The sequence below is a fragment of the Aphis gossypii genome, chromosome 3 (assembly GCF_020184175.1).
Source record: "Aphis gossypii isolate Hap1 chromosome 3, ASM2018417v2, whole genome shotgun sequence".
Classification (NCBI taxonomy): domain Eukaryota; kingdom Metazoa; phylum Arthropoda; class Insecta; order Hemiptera; family Aphididae; genus Aphis; species Aphis gossypii.
Window position 1 is genome coordinate 10,604,439 of NC_065532.1, and position 14,463 is coordinate 10,618,901.

At 30.5% G+C, this 14,463-nt stretch overlaps 1 protein-coding gene across 1 annotated transcript in view; it reads left to right on the plus strand.

The window, feature by feature from the left end:
• LOC126550982 (uncharacterized) overlaps positions 1-14,159 on the plus strand; it is a 31,013-nt gene extending 16,854 nt beyond the window's left edge. The window contains exon 2 of the mRNA XM_050203737.1: positions 14,127-14,159. Coding sequence (XP_050059694.1) covers positions 14,127-14,159 — 33 coding nt within the window. The remainder of the gene's footprint in view (positions 1-14,126) is intronic.
• Positions 14,160-14,463: the final 304 nt, after the last annotated feature.

Sequence of the window (14,463 nt, forward strand, 5' to 3'; positions counted from 1 at the left end):
GACTATACTTCGAATGGCAGTGGTCATATATATATATATATGTTTACATGCAACCTTTAAGTTTATTAAAGTGTCCATCAAACGACACTATATTTATTTTTGAGGATTTCAATTATTAATTTTAGTAACGGTTGATAATTCAATTGATTAGATTGACTTATTCAACTTACAATATTCTATATGACGATTTACCAAGCACGATCACTCCATTTTTTTTCTTTTAATAATGCATATGAATTATTAAGGACCAAATTTTCAAATATTTAGATTTTTTTAACACTTAAAGTGTTAAGTAACAATACCAACTTATTTTTTTCTATTAAAAACCAACCTCATTATCTATAAATTATTAACCAGATGTCTTCTTTAAAAATGTCAATATATCTAAATTAAAATTCGAACCAGTTGTTTTCGAGTCATTTAACTTTATATGTATTAAGGTTAATACAAATAAACGATAACAGTTTTGGAAGATGCTATTTTAAAATTATTGTAATTAATATTTATCGATCAATATTTTATGATTCGTGAAAAATGTCCTAGTATAATAAATAGTAAATACTTACTAGATTTATTATTAAATCTACCAATTTTATATATTTTTAAACTATTTTTAAAGTCTATTAAAAGTAGTGTCAAACTACTTGTTTGAACGTTATTATTAAAAAAAAAAAAAACCATCTGCTTAATAATTTACAGTAAAAAGGTTAGTGCTCATTTGAAAAAAAAGTTTGTATAAACTCCTATAAAATGGTATAAAAAATATAAATAATTAAAATGTTTAGTATGCATCAAAAATCTAAACACTTGAATTTGGAAATTCGTTATTAAGAAAAATAATAAAATGAGTATGCTTAGTAAATCACTCGGTATATTTAAAACATAACATTCGAAATCAAACTAAGCATACAATCACAATAATTTGCAGTGCATAAATATATAATATTACCAAATAAAAAAACATTGTAAACGATATTATAATAATGAACAACTTACATAGAAGTCATATTATTATTACATATTATATTAGTCACTATTAACTAATATGTCTTTAAAGTTTAAATTTAACTCGCAAAAAAGCTTTGTTGAAATAACGTGTTGTGACCCACGGGCTGCAGCCGACAGATAAATGTATACACTATTTAAGCTTCTTTCCACACTGAGAAACACTAAAAATGAGCGAACAAGAGAAGGGTTTCCTGATAAAATAGACCGTGAGGTATAGATTACCAAAGAATGTAAAAAAAAAAAAGTCGTAAGGGTAATAAAATTGGATTGTACATATAGCAGGTAAATGAATGTATTTTTTTTTATTAAATTATAGAAACTAATATTCCGTCTGAAAATCGTTAAAAAACAAAATTGGAAGAAACTATTCGTGAGCGATTTAATGACTCAATTTCAATCGAATGATGTTATATAGCAGAAAGAAATCGACAAATATTGTTCGGACACAAGAATAATGATTACGTAATCAATACTAATGATTTTTCAATGGAAAAATCTATGCTTAATGTAGTTGTTGAATTAAATAGTTCCAATTTATATACATAACTGTATAAGGGAACAAATAAAACCTAATGATCGAATCTTACAGTAAATAATATATTCTATTTCAAACACAAAATGAATTTGAATCCCTAAAGTTTTGTTTTTGTGCGTAATCTGGAAGTATACAATCACTGAAAAAATATAATCGATGCAGGAAATAATATCCAGATTATAAAAGAATATTTTCGTGACAGAAAAATATGTTTTAAAAATAATATTAGGCAGGATGTTGATTTTTATGTTCCAAATCGATTAAGTTGCGAATGAAAGTCCAATTTGTAAATTATATTGCAGTGTAAACACTGTTTGCAATTTATTCGTAATAAAATAATAATAATCACATAAAACGATAATTATACTCATTAAAACGCGTAATAACAATTTATAACATTATTATGTTAATGCCGGTGCTCAAAACGTTGCCGGATGGCAATTGTTTTATAATTTAACGTGTTTGTCGGGCACGCCCAACCCTCAAGTCTAGACCCTCGCGGACACCACGAAGACTTAACAGCTAAAAGAAAAACGAATTTTAATTTATAAAATTTAAAAATATAATATTATTTTCCACCCGCAAGCACTATACAAAATGTATAAACCTACATGAATATAAAACGTGATATACATATAGATACGAGTATAAATGATAAAATAAGAAGTGTTTGTGGTCCACGACAATAAAATAGATCTCAGACATTTGGTCTCCGGTAGATATCGATGACCAATGTTATTGTATATCTTTTTAAAATATTTCATCCTTTTTTTTAGTGGAAATATTCTACATTCAATAAATAATTCTTTAAAGTTGATATAGATATTAGGGTTCTGTGTTTGTTGCATTTGTATGTTTTTTACGGCTTATTAGATTTATTTTCAGGCTACCTATTATATTATTATGTATTACGAATGAAATATCAGATATTTTAAATTTCTATATTTTTTATTATTTTCTACGTTTTTAGATCATTTTAATTTTTAGTTTGAGCCCTATAATCTTGGTAGTGATTTACACTATAATTTGTAGACTAAATTTAATTAAAATAAAATGAATTATCTCTTACTATTTTTATTTTATTAAACAATACAAAATGTCATTATTGTTATTAAATATACTCATGAGAACCAGACCTATATGCATGGATGACAATTTAAAACGGAACGTCTCATCTTAAACGACGCCCACCAATTTTTGAACCGTATAAAATACGCGTGGAACGTTTACAAGTTACATCGCTAAACATAACAAAGACATAGTTGTACGAGTTTAAAACTATAAAATGACCAAATATAAAAAAATTTAGATAAAAAGCTTAGAAATATAAAATAATTAGAATAAAATACAAATAAAGTATATTATATTATTTATTAGTGGTTTGAACTTTCTACCTTTGAATTAAATATTTAAGTCTTACTGCATACAAAACTATATTTTTCTAGTAAATTTCTGTACTACATATACACTATACAGACTACAGACATAATAATAAGTACCAAATTTTATCGTATTCAGTTTCAGTACGTTATAATTAAGGCTCAAATTTTAAAGCATAATAAGCAACTAAAAAACCACACGATTGTTTTAAAAAAGCAAAAAAGAAGCATATTTATTTTTAAAAAAAGCAACAAAAAACATGACAAAAATTAACATGAGCTAGTTATAAAAATGAATAAAAAAAAATATTTAATTTTAATTTAAATTAAAAAAAAGATTAAAGAATTAACTAAGTACCTTGTATTCTATAGATTTTCTGTAGTGAAACTGACTTTATTGTCCGGCTGAATATTTTTATACATAGCAAACGAACTCTCTACATCCATTGAAGTGATCGGTCATCGGTGCATACTTCTATTACTTCATACAAGAGGTTTCAAATTAAAACACTAAATCTTAAATTTTATAATGGTCGATATTTATGTTATAGGTTCACTGACCGTATAGGTACTGAGGGCTATATTATGTAGATCGATAATCTATACGTTTAATACATTTAATAAACAAGCTGATAACGAAAACAATAATAATTAAATATTCAAATTCTGGGTTTTTCCATTTCTTATTAATATTTTTTTTTTTTTTTTTATTACAATAGCATAATAAATAAACATATAAAAATTCACAGCTGAATAATCGAAAAAAGCATTTATATAAAAAACCAAAATAAATTGGTTTATTTAGAATCAGAATGACGCGAAACGAAATTTATGTATAACAATTAGATTTTTATCTCATATATAAAAAAAGAAGCATAGGTATATGCTTTAAAATCCGAGCCCTAGTTATTGTTTTTTATTATGCCTAGCTGAAATATATAAAACATATTATATATATTATGTATTGTAATTGTATGTATATTGTTTAATATATTGTATATACGTATTATAGATTTCTTACGGTTTTCAAAGATCGTTGATAAAATTCATGTACCTACTCTCTTTTCTGACAGTGTCAAAATTCAGGAATCTCAAAACTGAATAGAGATTTAGGCAATTATACCTAATTAAGGAGAGATAAGATATCGGTACATTATATATAAGTATAATACTATAATAGCTGTGTAAATATTATAAGTATATATCGTGCAGGCGCCAGGAGGATGCCTGGACTAACGGTAGGTACCATATACTGTATTATGTATGTAAAACCGTGTACACACATTACGCGTTTTATTATTATTTCAAAGATATCAAAAGGTATACCTACGTCCTTTATGTACATCAATTATCGCGGCTAACCGTTTATTTGTTGACCGATAAGAAACAAAAAACAGGACCATTCGCATGAGTATCATCATTATTATGCACGCCGAACAATGAGTACAATAATATCTAATATAGGTACTGGAACGAGTCCGCAAATAAACAAAAAAAAAAAAAAACTTTCGATAAGAAACCTTTAGCCGCCGCCACTCGTTCGTCAATAATAAGTGTGTGTGTGTGTGTCCGTGTGTGAGCGCACCAGTTACATATTATGTTCCTTATATACAGATAGGAGAATAGTTTAACGTGTGTGTCATGGTACCTACCTACCTCGCGGAATACAAAACGGCCGATAAAGTTTGCGCCGTTGTGCACCAAACCGTTCACACGACGACAAACGCCCCGCATCGAGTTCACTACACCGGCGGTGTGGTCGAGATATACGCGTACATAATATTACATATAGCTGGTTCGCCGCCGATCTAAATAATATTATTATATTGTTATATATTATAACGTCCAGCGGACGGCGATCTATATAATACCGTAATGTAACGCGATTGGAAACGATTTAAATTTCAAACAATACGCGTATAGGTATATAGAGCGATTTGATTTCTGGTTTCCGGGTACCCGCAAACTGGATTATCGGTCGTCCGTCATGAGAAACAGTTCCGGTATGCGAGCCTATATAATATAGGTCCGGTGGCAATAATTGTAACGACAGTATACTTGTTATACTTACACACATATATATAATATAATATGTATATATAACAATTTAAATATATTGTGATGTCGTTTTGTAGCAGGAATAAGGAACAAAAAAATAAAATGATTATATGTATACGAGGCGTACGTGTATTAAGTATCAATGGCTCGTGAGAAAACGCGGAAGGGACGTTTAGGGGTCGAAGGGCGGTCGATCTAGTTACGCACAATAAGTGGACCAGATCGGGATATGACGTATATATCGACCGGAAGGGATTTAACACTCCAGTTGGGACGAGTCCGGTTTCGGTATACATCACTTGTACGTGTAGCCGTCCCGGGATTTTTGTGTAAAGTCAGCGTTGTGTGTTTGTGTGTGCGTAATTTAACGGACAGGTCTCGTCGGCGATTTCCGGATATGCGACGCAGCTGACGATTAAATAATAATACAATTTAAGAAACATCGACGTTTTAGCAGACGTCGTCGGACCGGGGTACTGTTAATTTTGTAACGCTATATTCTTTATAAACGGTGAAACGACAAAAAAAAAAATAAAAATAAAAAAAAAACCGAGAGACAATCACAAATGAAAAAAAACATATTTTTTTATGACACAAAAAAATTTACAGGAAATAGGTACTACGTGTTCTCTTAAGAATTATGATTAAAATTACGAATTCTGAGTAGGAATTTTTTTCTTTACACATACGAAGAAACGTGTAAGATTTAATAAAAAGAAAAAAATTACTTTTAATCTGCGTCAAAATTATAAACGTATATTACTCAAGATGTAAATTTAAATCTATATACGACGCGTCGCGGTTCTAGTTTTATCAACTGCAAATATGTCTCCGTAGTAGGTATACCTCTTGTTACAGACGATTTCGACGGAATGAATATTATATAATAATTATTAATGATTTAAATTTGATTCGTTTGTATAATGATTCGATCTTGATATGCATTTTTATTTTACACTATATCACTGTTTATATAAGTATTATTATAAACACAACACAAACATATTATATAAATTAATTGTAATATATATTCTCAATTTAAAACGAATTAAAAAAAAAAAATGAGTTTTTTTACTGCGATCGTATTGTATTACTTATATTTATTTTATATTATCTATAAAAAGATAATCTTTAGCTGTAATTTAAGTCTTACATCGTAATTAATTTCATTATATTCTATTTTAGTAATTGAATATTTTATTAATTATAATATCTATATACGTACAGTGTACATGTAGGTATATAGGTCACGAGAAAATCATGTGAAATTCGAAATGATTACAAAAATAAAAAGTAGGTACGGCTTATTAACAGTAGTTAATGCGGTCATTAATTGATACATCGGTTAGCAAAACGTTGACTTGCGACGTTGCACGCGAACACGGTGGCGTTTCATGCGGTCGGACAAAGTGTATATAGAAATTATAAGAATACACATCAACTTATAATACGAATACACTGAGTTGGATATTCAGTTCTATGATATAAACGGATCGAAAAGATTACAAATATCGAACCTAACGTATCTTAAGACAATGCTAAGGAAAAATATTTTGTTACATCAAGTCTTAAACTTCTCTCAAACATTAAATTAATTCACGTCACATATTTATTATGAATACGGATACTAAGTATAGTGGGTACATACACGAGTTAGACCTATATTATAATAGGTAATATTTGCCAAAAAAAGAAAAATAAATACGATTACTTTAAGATTTTTGGTTTTTTTTTTTAAATCAATTTTATAAGGACATATATTATAATAGGTACTTGTGTGTTATTAATAAATTACGTTTTCAAAAGGATGTAAGTACCCAATCACATATTGCTAGGATTTTATAGGGGTATATTTAAATTTATATTCAAAATATATAACTTGTGAGGGACTTACGCATCATTTTACATTATAATAATACAACTTTATATTAATATATATTATTATATAATAACAAATATTAAATTGTATTTATTGAATTTGAAGTAACATTTCCCTCGCAGTCATTAAACATGTACCTATTTACTATCGTGTCGTTGCCATTTTAAGGACATTTTTTTTCGAAATTTGATAAAAACAGAAACCGTAATCGAACGAATTGGGTTTTAGGGTGAAATAAAATTATTCGACTCCGCGACCCCCTCCGGTAGATATAATAACAATTTTACCAATGGCTCGAGTGCAAAACAAATTATGCATATTTGATTAATAAAATATTAATATTAAAGACTTAATGCCCGAGTCACCGCTGAACGGCCGTTGCTCGGGGTGCGCTGTAGTATATACCAGCTATTACGTACCCCATCACTGCAGCCGTGGAAGTCTGCATTTTCGAATCGATTTTCAAAACAGAATATTGGCAAAACCGTCGGATAATAATGTTGTATAGTGTGATAACGTGCAGTCAAACAGACGCGGGCGTTGTACGTGCAAAATGAAACGTGAACTCTGTAGGTACTATCATATATATATATATATATAATGCACAATATCACTACTACTACTGTTGCTGCTGCTGCTGCTGTGTAGCTCAACTTAATATCGCTATAGACTATTGTCATTTATATATATATATATATGCAAACTGTCCGCCGCGTCAGCCCAGGAATTCGAGACCGTGAGTACAAGACACGATAACGATAAGCCGTTGTACGTACACTCGTGTACAACGCCGACACAGTAGTGATGCTGAAGAATGTCAAATCGGCGAAGAACATCACAATAATACAATATATATAGTAAGTTATGATATTTCAGTCAGTGGCCAACGGCGAGGTGTGCATGACTCATAATTAGCGACGCGTTATCGTCGAAGGAGAATTCGAAAAATGTCCAGAACGATAAATACGAAACGGCATAAACCTATAAACACCAATATATAGTCGTATAGAACGTCTATACTATATTATTAACGTTGCGAATTTATCGTTATTTTTTAGGTAGACAGGCGCTTAATAGCGTAGTAGTATAGGTATACGACGACACGATAGACACCACTTGAGTATTTTCAAATCCAAAATGTTTTTTTTTTTTAATTAAAACGTATACCGTACTGCACTTAGTGAATAATTATAATAAATTTTAACACGCACTATAAGTAATTATTAGTCATTTATATAAGTCTTGTATAAGTGTATTGAAAAATTAAAATAATAATATGTAAGAACATTCAAAAACAAAAAAATCAGACCTAAATTTGTTCGGCTCCTCATCCGTTAACGATTCATTTTAACAGTGTCCACCAATTGTTTTGGGAAATCTTTGTACAAACTACTCGTCGTCATTCGTCTAATACTAAAATTATAATCAAATATCTTATTATTACTACATCATATTTATTTTATAACCGAAATTAAATTCCTTACTGTAGTTTAATAGATAATAATTTTGTTGGGTTGAGTTAATACATTTTGGTCTTAAAATGTTAAATTATTTAATATTAATAACTTTTGTCGAATAAATCAAATTTTTTTGAGCTTTTTTGGTAGGTATACTATATACACGTGTCTCATAACAAGATAATTTTGCACCGATCGTGCGAATCGCATTTTTTTTTTTAAACTGTTATAGGTATTGCATTTTTTCCATAGGATGTGGATTATACCTATAGTTAATCGGACCAAGACCTCTGGTCCAAGAGTTCTACTTAGTGTGCCCCGATTTGAAAATATGTTAAGAAGCACACCCTGTTGTACGCAGCAGCTATACATACCTATTAAGATTGTAAAATCATGTTTGAATACCACTGCGTGTCTGTGTCTGTGTCGATAACATCAATTATTATGGTTAATGATGAACCTATATAGGTATACGTATATATACTATGTCCTACGGTGAGTTTTTTCGATACAATATAATATATAGTTTGTTTGTTTACGAAAATGCGTTTTTTGGGTCCGTACCAGTTAGGACATGATGGCTAATAATATAATGGAGATGTCGAACAAAAACACACACACACCCACACATACACACACACCCACACATACACACACACACACACATGCATGTATACACTGCGCTCAGTGAAATTCGACGACATATTATACCGCGTGCGTAGTATTATAAGATAGTGTTTTCACATGACGGTCATTCATTGCTATTATAGGTACCTACTGCAGTTACACACACACACACACACACACACACACGAGTTGGGTTATGTGCACGCGAATTCTCACAAACCGTCTAATTATTATGCGGACGGAAGATGTACGTATATAATATCATATTATACTATAATGATTGATAATTGAATTCAACTGCGTGTCCGTCTCATTGCTTTCCATCATGAAACAGAAGACGGACGTACGTCGTCACCACCGTGCCAGTTTAATATATTTTATGTATATGATGTATAGGTATAGAGCAGGTATACACATATATGTACACCGCGCAAAAACGTCTAAAGGAAAAATACTATTTGCGTACGTCATATAGTTGTAAATTATGAATTATTATACGTAATATAATTAAAATATGTATTAAAAAATGTTTGAAAATATTTTTCTACGGTCAAACTTCTTAGTCTAATCTTTTAAATCGATCAATGGAAGTCTGAATTATTTAATTTCTAAAAAACATGCCTTATCAAAGTTAAGTCCATTACATATATTAAAGCAAAAGACCTCCGAAATAATTATCAAAAATGCAACGTAGTATTTGAATTATTTTTACTTTATAACGCGCATTTGCAATGTCGTATTTCATATACATTATGGATACTAACGTAATTGCAGCCGAACCGTATGATCATCATATTATATTATTCAAATTCACCACTCTCAAACCCCGATGGCAGCAATAAGTGTATTCAGTATACACATGATTAACGCAGCGAATCATTCAATCAGTATTACCTATCTGCGACATTAGAGAACTGAGGATCGAAATCATGACATAAATAGTAAGTTGTGCTTGACAGAACATATATCGTTGTTACTATAGCTATATTGTGCGCTTGGGAGGTTTTATGATCAAAGTTGATAAAACTTCTAAATGAAAAAAATGTATACACTGTAAGGAAATTTGTTCGGGTCAACGACTACTTTATCATCCGCCGGAGTCATTCGAATTATTTTATATTTTAGAGTCAAAATCTGTAATTTGGTCACTTTAGCCGGTGGTACATCATTATAATAATAATGACAAAACATACATAAATGCGCTCTGCAGATATAATATGATATACTTATAATGTTGAGTTTGTTTTTCGTTTTCTGGTTGTTGCCCACACCATGATAATATTATATTATATTATTAGAATATTACTTATAATATTACTATTTTTTTTTCACGACCGCGCGCGTAACGGTCAATTACATCCGTAACGGCTTTGGGTATTATAGGTTGACGGTTAGACTCATCAATATAATACACGTCGTATATTATTTAAACGTCTCGTCGCGTACATGTGTGCGTACACGATGGGACACTATATAATATTATTATATACATTGTACTCGCGGCAGTCTGTGTGCGCGTACATAAGAAAAAAAAAAACGACGGAACAGGTGCCAGGAAGACGCCGAGCGCCGCGTCCTCTGCGTGCATTTACCTATACCTATATACAACCTGCAGCTCATCGTTTGTGTATATACTCTATATATAAGTACGTGTATTATAGTGTAATATTATATATATATATATATACATAGCGGACACCAATTAACGTATTAACCGATAAAGGCAGAGAGAGAGAGTGAGGCAACTGCCGCCACAGTCTTATAATATTATTATTATATTATCGTACGGCGGTGATATTCAAATAGAAACCGTTACGACAGCAAAGGCCATCGTATATAATAATATATATATATATAACGTGTACGGAACGCACCTGCAGCTGCAGGAGTAATAGTACTTACACCATTGCGCGCACCTTACGGTAAAAATCGTTATTTTTACGAAATGTAAAAAATTAGGCGATATCTGAAAACAATAATAGTAATAAACAATTTTTAACGGAATTCCTAAAAATGATCCTATATACTTATTGTTTATTATACACAAACCATCATAAACGTATGTTTTATAATGTGCCCACACACAAACACATGAGCGATAGAGAGACATATAGGTACTGAAGACTGCAATAACTGCCACAATACTGCAGTCTTTTAATGTCTTACGATACGATATTCGAATGGAAACCGTTACACGACGGCAAAGGCCATCGTATAAAATAATATTTTTACGGAATGCACCTGCTGTTGCGGCAGTGGCAGCTCATTGTGCACCTTACGGTTGAAAACGAAAAGTAAAAAAATTAAGCGACATCTGAAAACAATAGCAATAATAATAAACAGTTTTTTTTAACGGTTTTTATACATTGTAACGACGGCGAAAAACGGCCCGATACTTATTAATTATTATCGTATAGAAAATATATATACCTACGTATAGGTATTATGAATAATGTATTAATTTATAATACTTCTTCGGTATTTTTGTAATGCTTATACATTATTATATCGATGTTGCAGATGATGATGATGATAGTTTGCCATCAAACAAATGTTCGAGTAAGTATATTATAATAATGTGTGTGTAGATGGGCCGCACACGACTACATATATATGAGTCTAACGGTAAACAATATCGTTAAAAGGGTAAATCGCTACGTACGCTATAATATTAATAATAATATGTGCGCGTCGTTAACAATTATATTAATATAATATATACCTAATGAGCGCGTTAATCTGCGCTCGTTCATCTGCAAAACGACCTGTTGTTAAATATTGTGGACATTTTAAAAACACGATAATCATATTATAATACATATTATATTTATAAATGGGATATTAAAAATCAATTCTCGGACCTCATGCTGCGCGTAGGTCATATATGAACAATAATCGTTAATACCATCCTATCTCAGAGTATATATCGGTTAAATCATAAACTGTATATAATTTGTACATCTATACTGCATTATATAGTGGCGCCAAACAAAGGATTTTCGTCTGACGTAAACCAGACCAAATATTAAAATAGTACGTGTATGTAATGTTAGAAATTTTAGAACTTTTTCTATAATGTAGCGAATTCTAAGTATCTAGCTACCTAGGCCTTATACGATTATATCATTATAATTTTGTTAAAATGGTATTTTTTAAATACAATAATCGTGCTTTCAACTTATTTGTTGTGTTTAATAGTGGTGTAACGTAACTACCCTTCAAAGTTCCTCACCCGAATGAATGATAATTTTCAAAGCTCGAGATTATAAGAGCCACTAAGACATAATATGTTATCTCAAAGATCGTATAATATTCGTAACATATATAAAACAGACAAATAGTTATTAATACAAAAAAGTGATTAACAATAATTTTGCAAGTAGATAGGTATAATCTACTCGAATAAATAATTCAACTATTATTGACTGTTTAATTGCACAATTATTAATTGTAAAATAATAACGAAATTTATAATAATAAAGCCATAAAGCCTTATAATTATTATTTACTTTTATTATTTCTCAATAAATTACGTTTGCACAACTATTTGATAATACAATTGAAGAAATAAATAAGTTATAAACTTATAAACGTTAAGGATGAATGGGGGAGGGGGAAAACTGTTTACAGAAATTGTAACTCGGAAAAATTTAGAGGACTTGGTGTACGGGTGATTGCGGTAATATACTAACGAAAATCGATTTTTAACCGTTAAACGAGGCGAGTAAACCAAGTCGAGAATATATGTTATCATAACGAGTCACAATGTCAAATTGAAATTATACATATATAACTGTTAGATAAGACAACATAATATATGTAATGATAATAATGAAATAGATACATTTTATTATACGACTGTGTACATTGTATACTCAATATATTAAATATTGTTAGTCGGATGTCCGGATTAACGTCTGAGAATAATATTGTACATATATATAGGAGCTACATTTTTAAAGGGTTAATTTTTATTCTAAAATATAAATTTTTGGGTGAAAAAATGAATAGAGATAATTATGTTATTTTTTCTAAACCATTGTAATTTCATCACATATATAATAACATAACGCATTTTTTTACTACGACGCCGTCTCCCCATGACGTATGGTCATAAAAAAGCTCTTACGTGGCTATATTGGAGCTATTTTATAATCGGTTTGATTCAGACCTGATGAGCCGATATATTTTATATTGCCCTGTCGCATAATACAAGCCTATATTTTACATGTTACAGCTATATAGCAGTCATCGCCGCTTCACTGTATAGTAGGTATCTCTCTATAAATATTATATAAGATTATCGAGTCAGCAAATTTTTTTTATGATTCTTTTTAAATTTTTTTACCCGCTACACTCGTGATGTCACCACGCGCCAAACGTGTAATATAATAATATGATTTATACGAAATCGGCTTATAACTGCGCGGAGAAAAGAAGAATAGCAGAACGCGAAGAAGAATAAACGAATAAGAAATGTCAATAAAAACACCGCGCCAAACGAAATTTTGACACAAATCGGTAACTGGAAACATATTATATACTGCAATAATAATATATAATGGTATATACGTAAATCGTATAGGTTTCACATACTGCAGTATTATACCTACGCACTCTGCTCATCACAATACCCATGTATTACATTTTACACGTGTATGTATATTATATATATTATTTTATATACCCGTCGCGGAAAAAAAAACCAAATCGTTTCACGAAACCGTGTCAACCGTGACGAATCGAACGACTTATCGTCGTGTGTATACTGCAGAGTATAATAATATAATAGTAATATGCACATATTATATACGAAATTATACGGCAGGGACCCGGTGCGGCATCAGTCGTCCGTCCGTCGAGGCGTTAAAATTAGGACACGGACCGCGCGACGTTTACGAGCAATCACTAATTATATTACACATATATATTAATATACTATGCTGGATCGCACTCGTATATATATGATTATTATTATCGCTTATCATTTTTTTTATTTTTTTTTATCACCGTTCACTTTGCAGCGAGAACGGCTGCAATAATGAGTTACGCACGAGCATATATGACGGAGACGTTACATTATATATTATTGTTACTATTAGAAGTCCGGACGTCTGTCTCCTCAAATAGGAGAGGTACCTCTATTGAGTTATTTATTGTTTTGATTTTTTTTTTTTTTTTAGGTTAAGGTCGGCGGCTGTGCCGAAGGCAAATAAGTCGGTGTAAGCGTATATACAGCACAACGCGAGCGAAGACGACCGCGATGATAATAATATCATGCACGCGAAGACGGCGGATTTATATTCTAATAACGCACGCTGGTCGACGTATATACGATAATATATTTATATGAATAAATGTACAGGGTGATTGTTTTATCGTGAACCGGTCAATGTTTTGGAGAGTACAAGAGGTTTTAATTTTTTAAATTATTTTTCATATGTCTAAAACAGCATTTGTTCTTAAATTTATTCTTTAAAAAAAAAAAACAACTTGAAAACTCACTTAATTTTCTAAAAT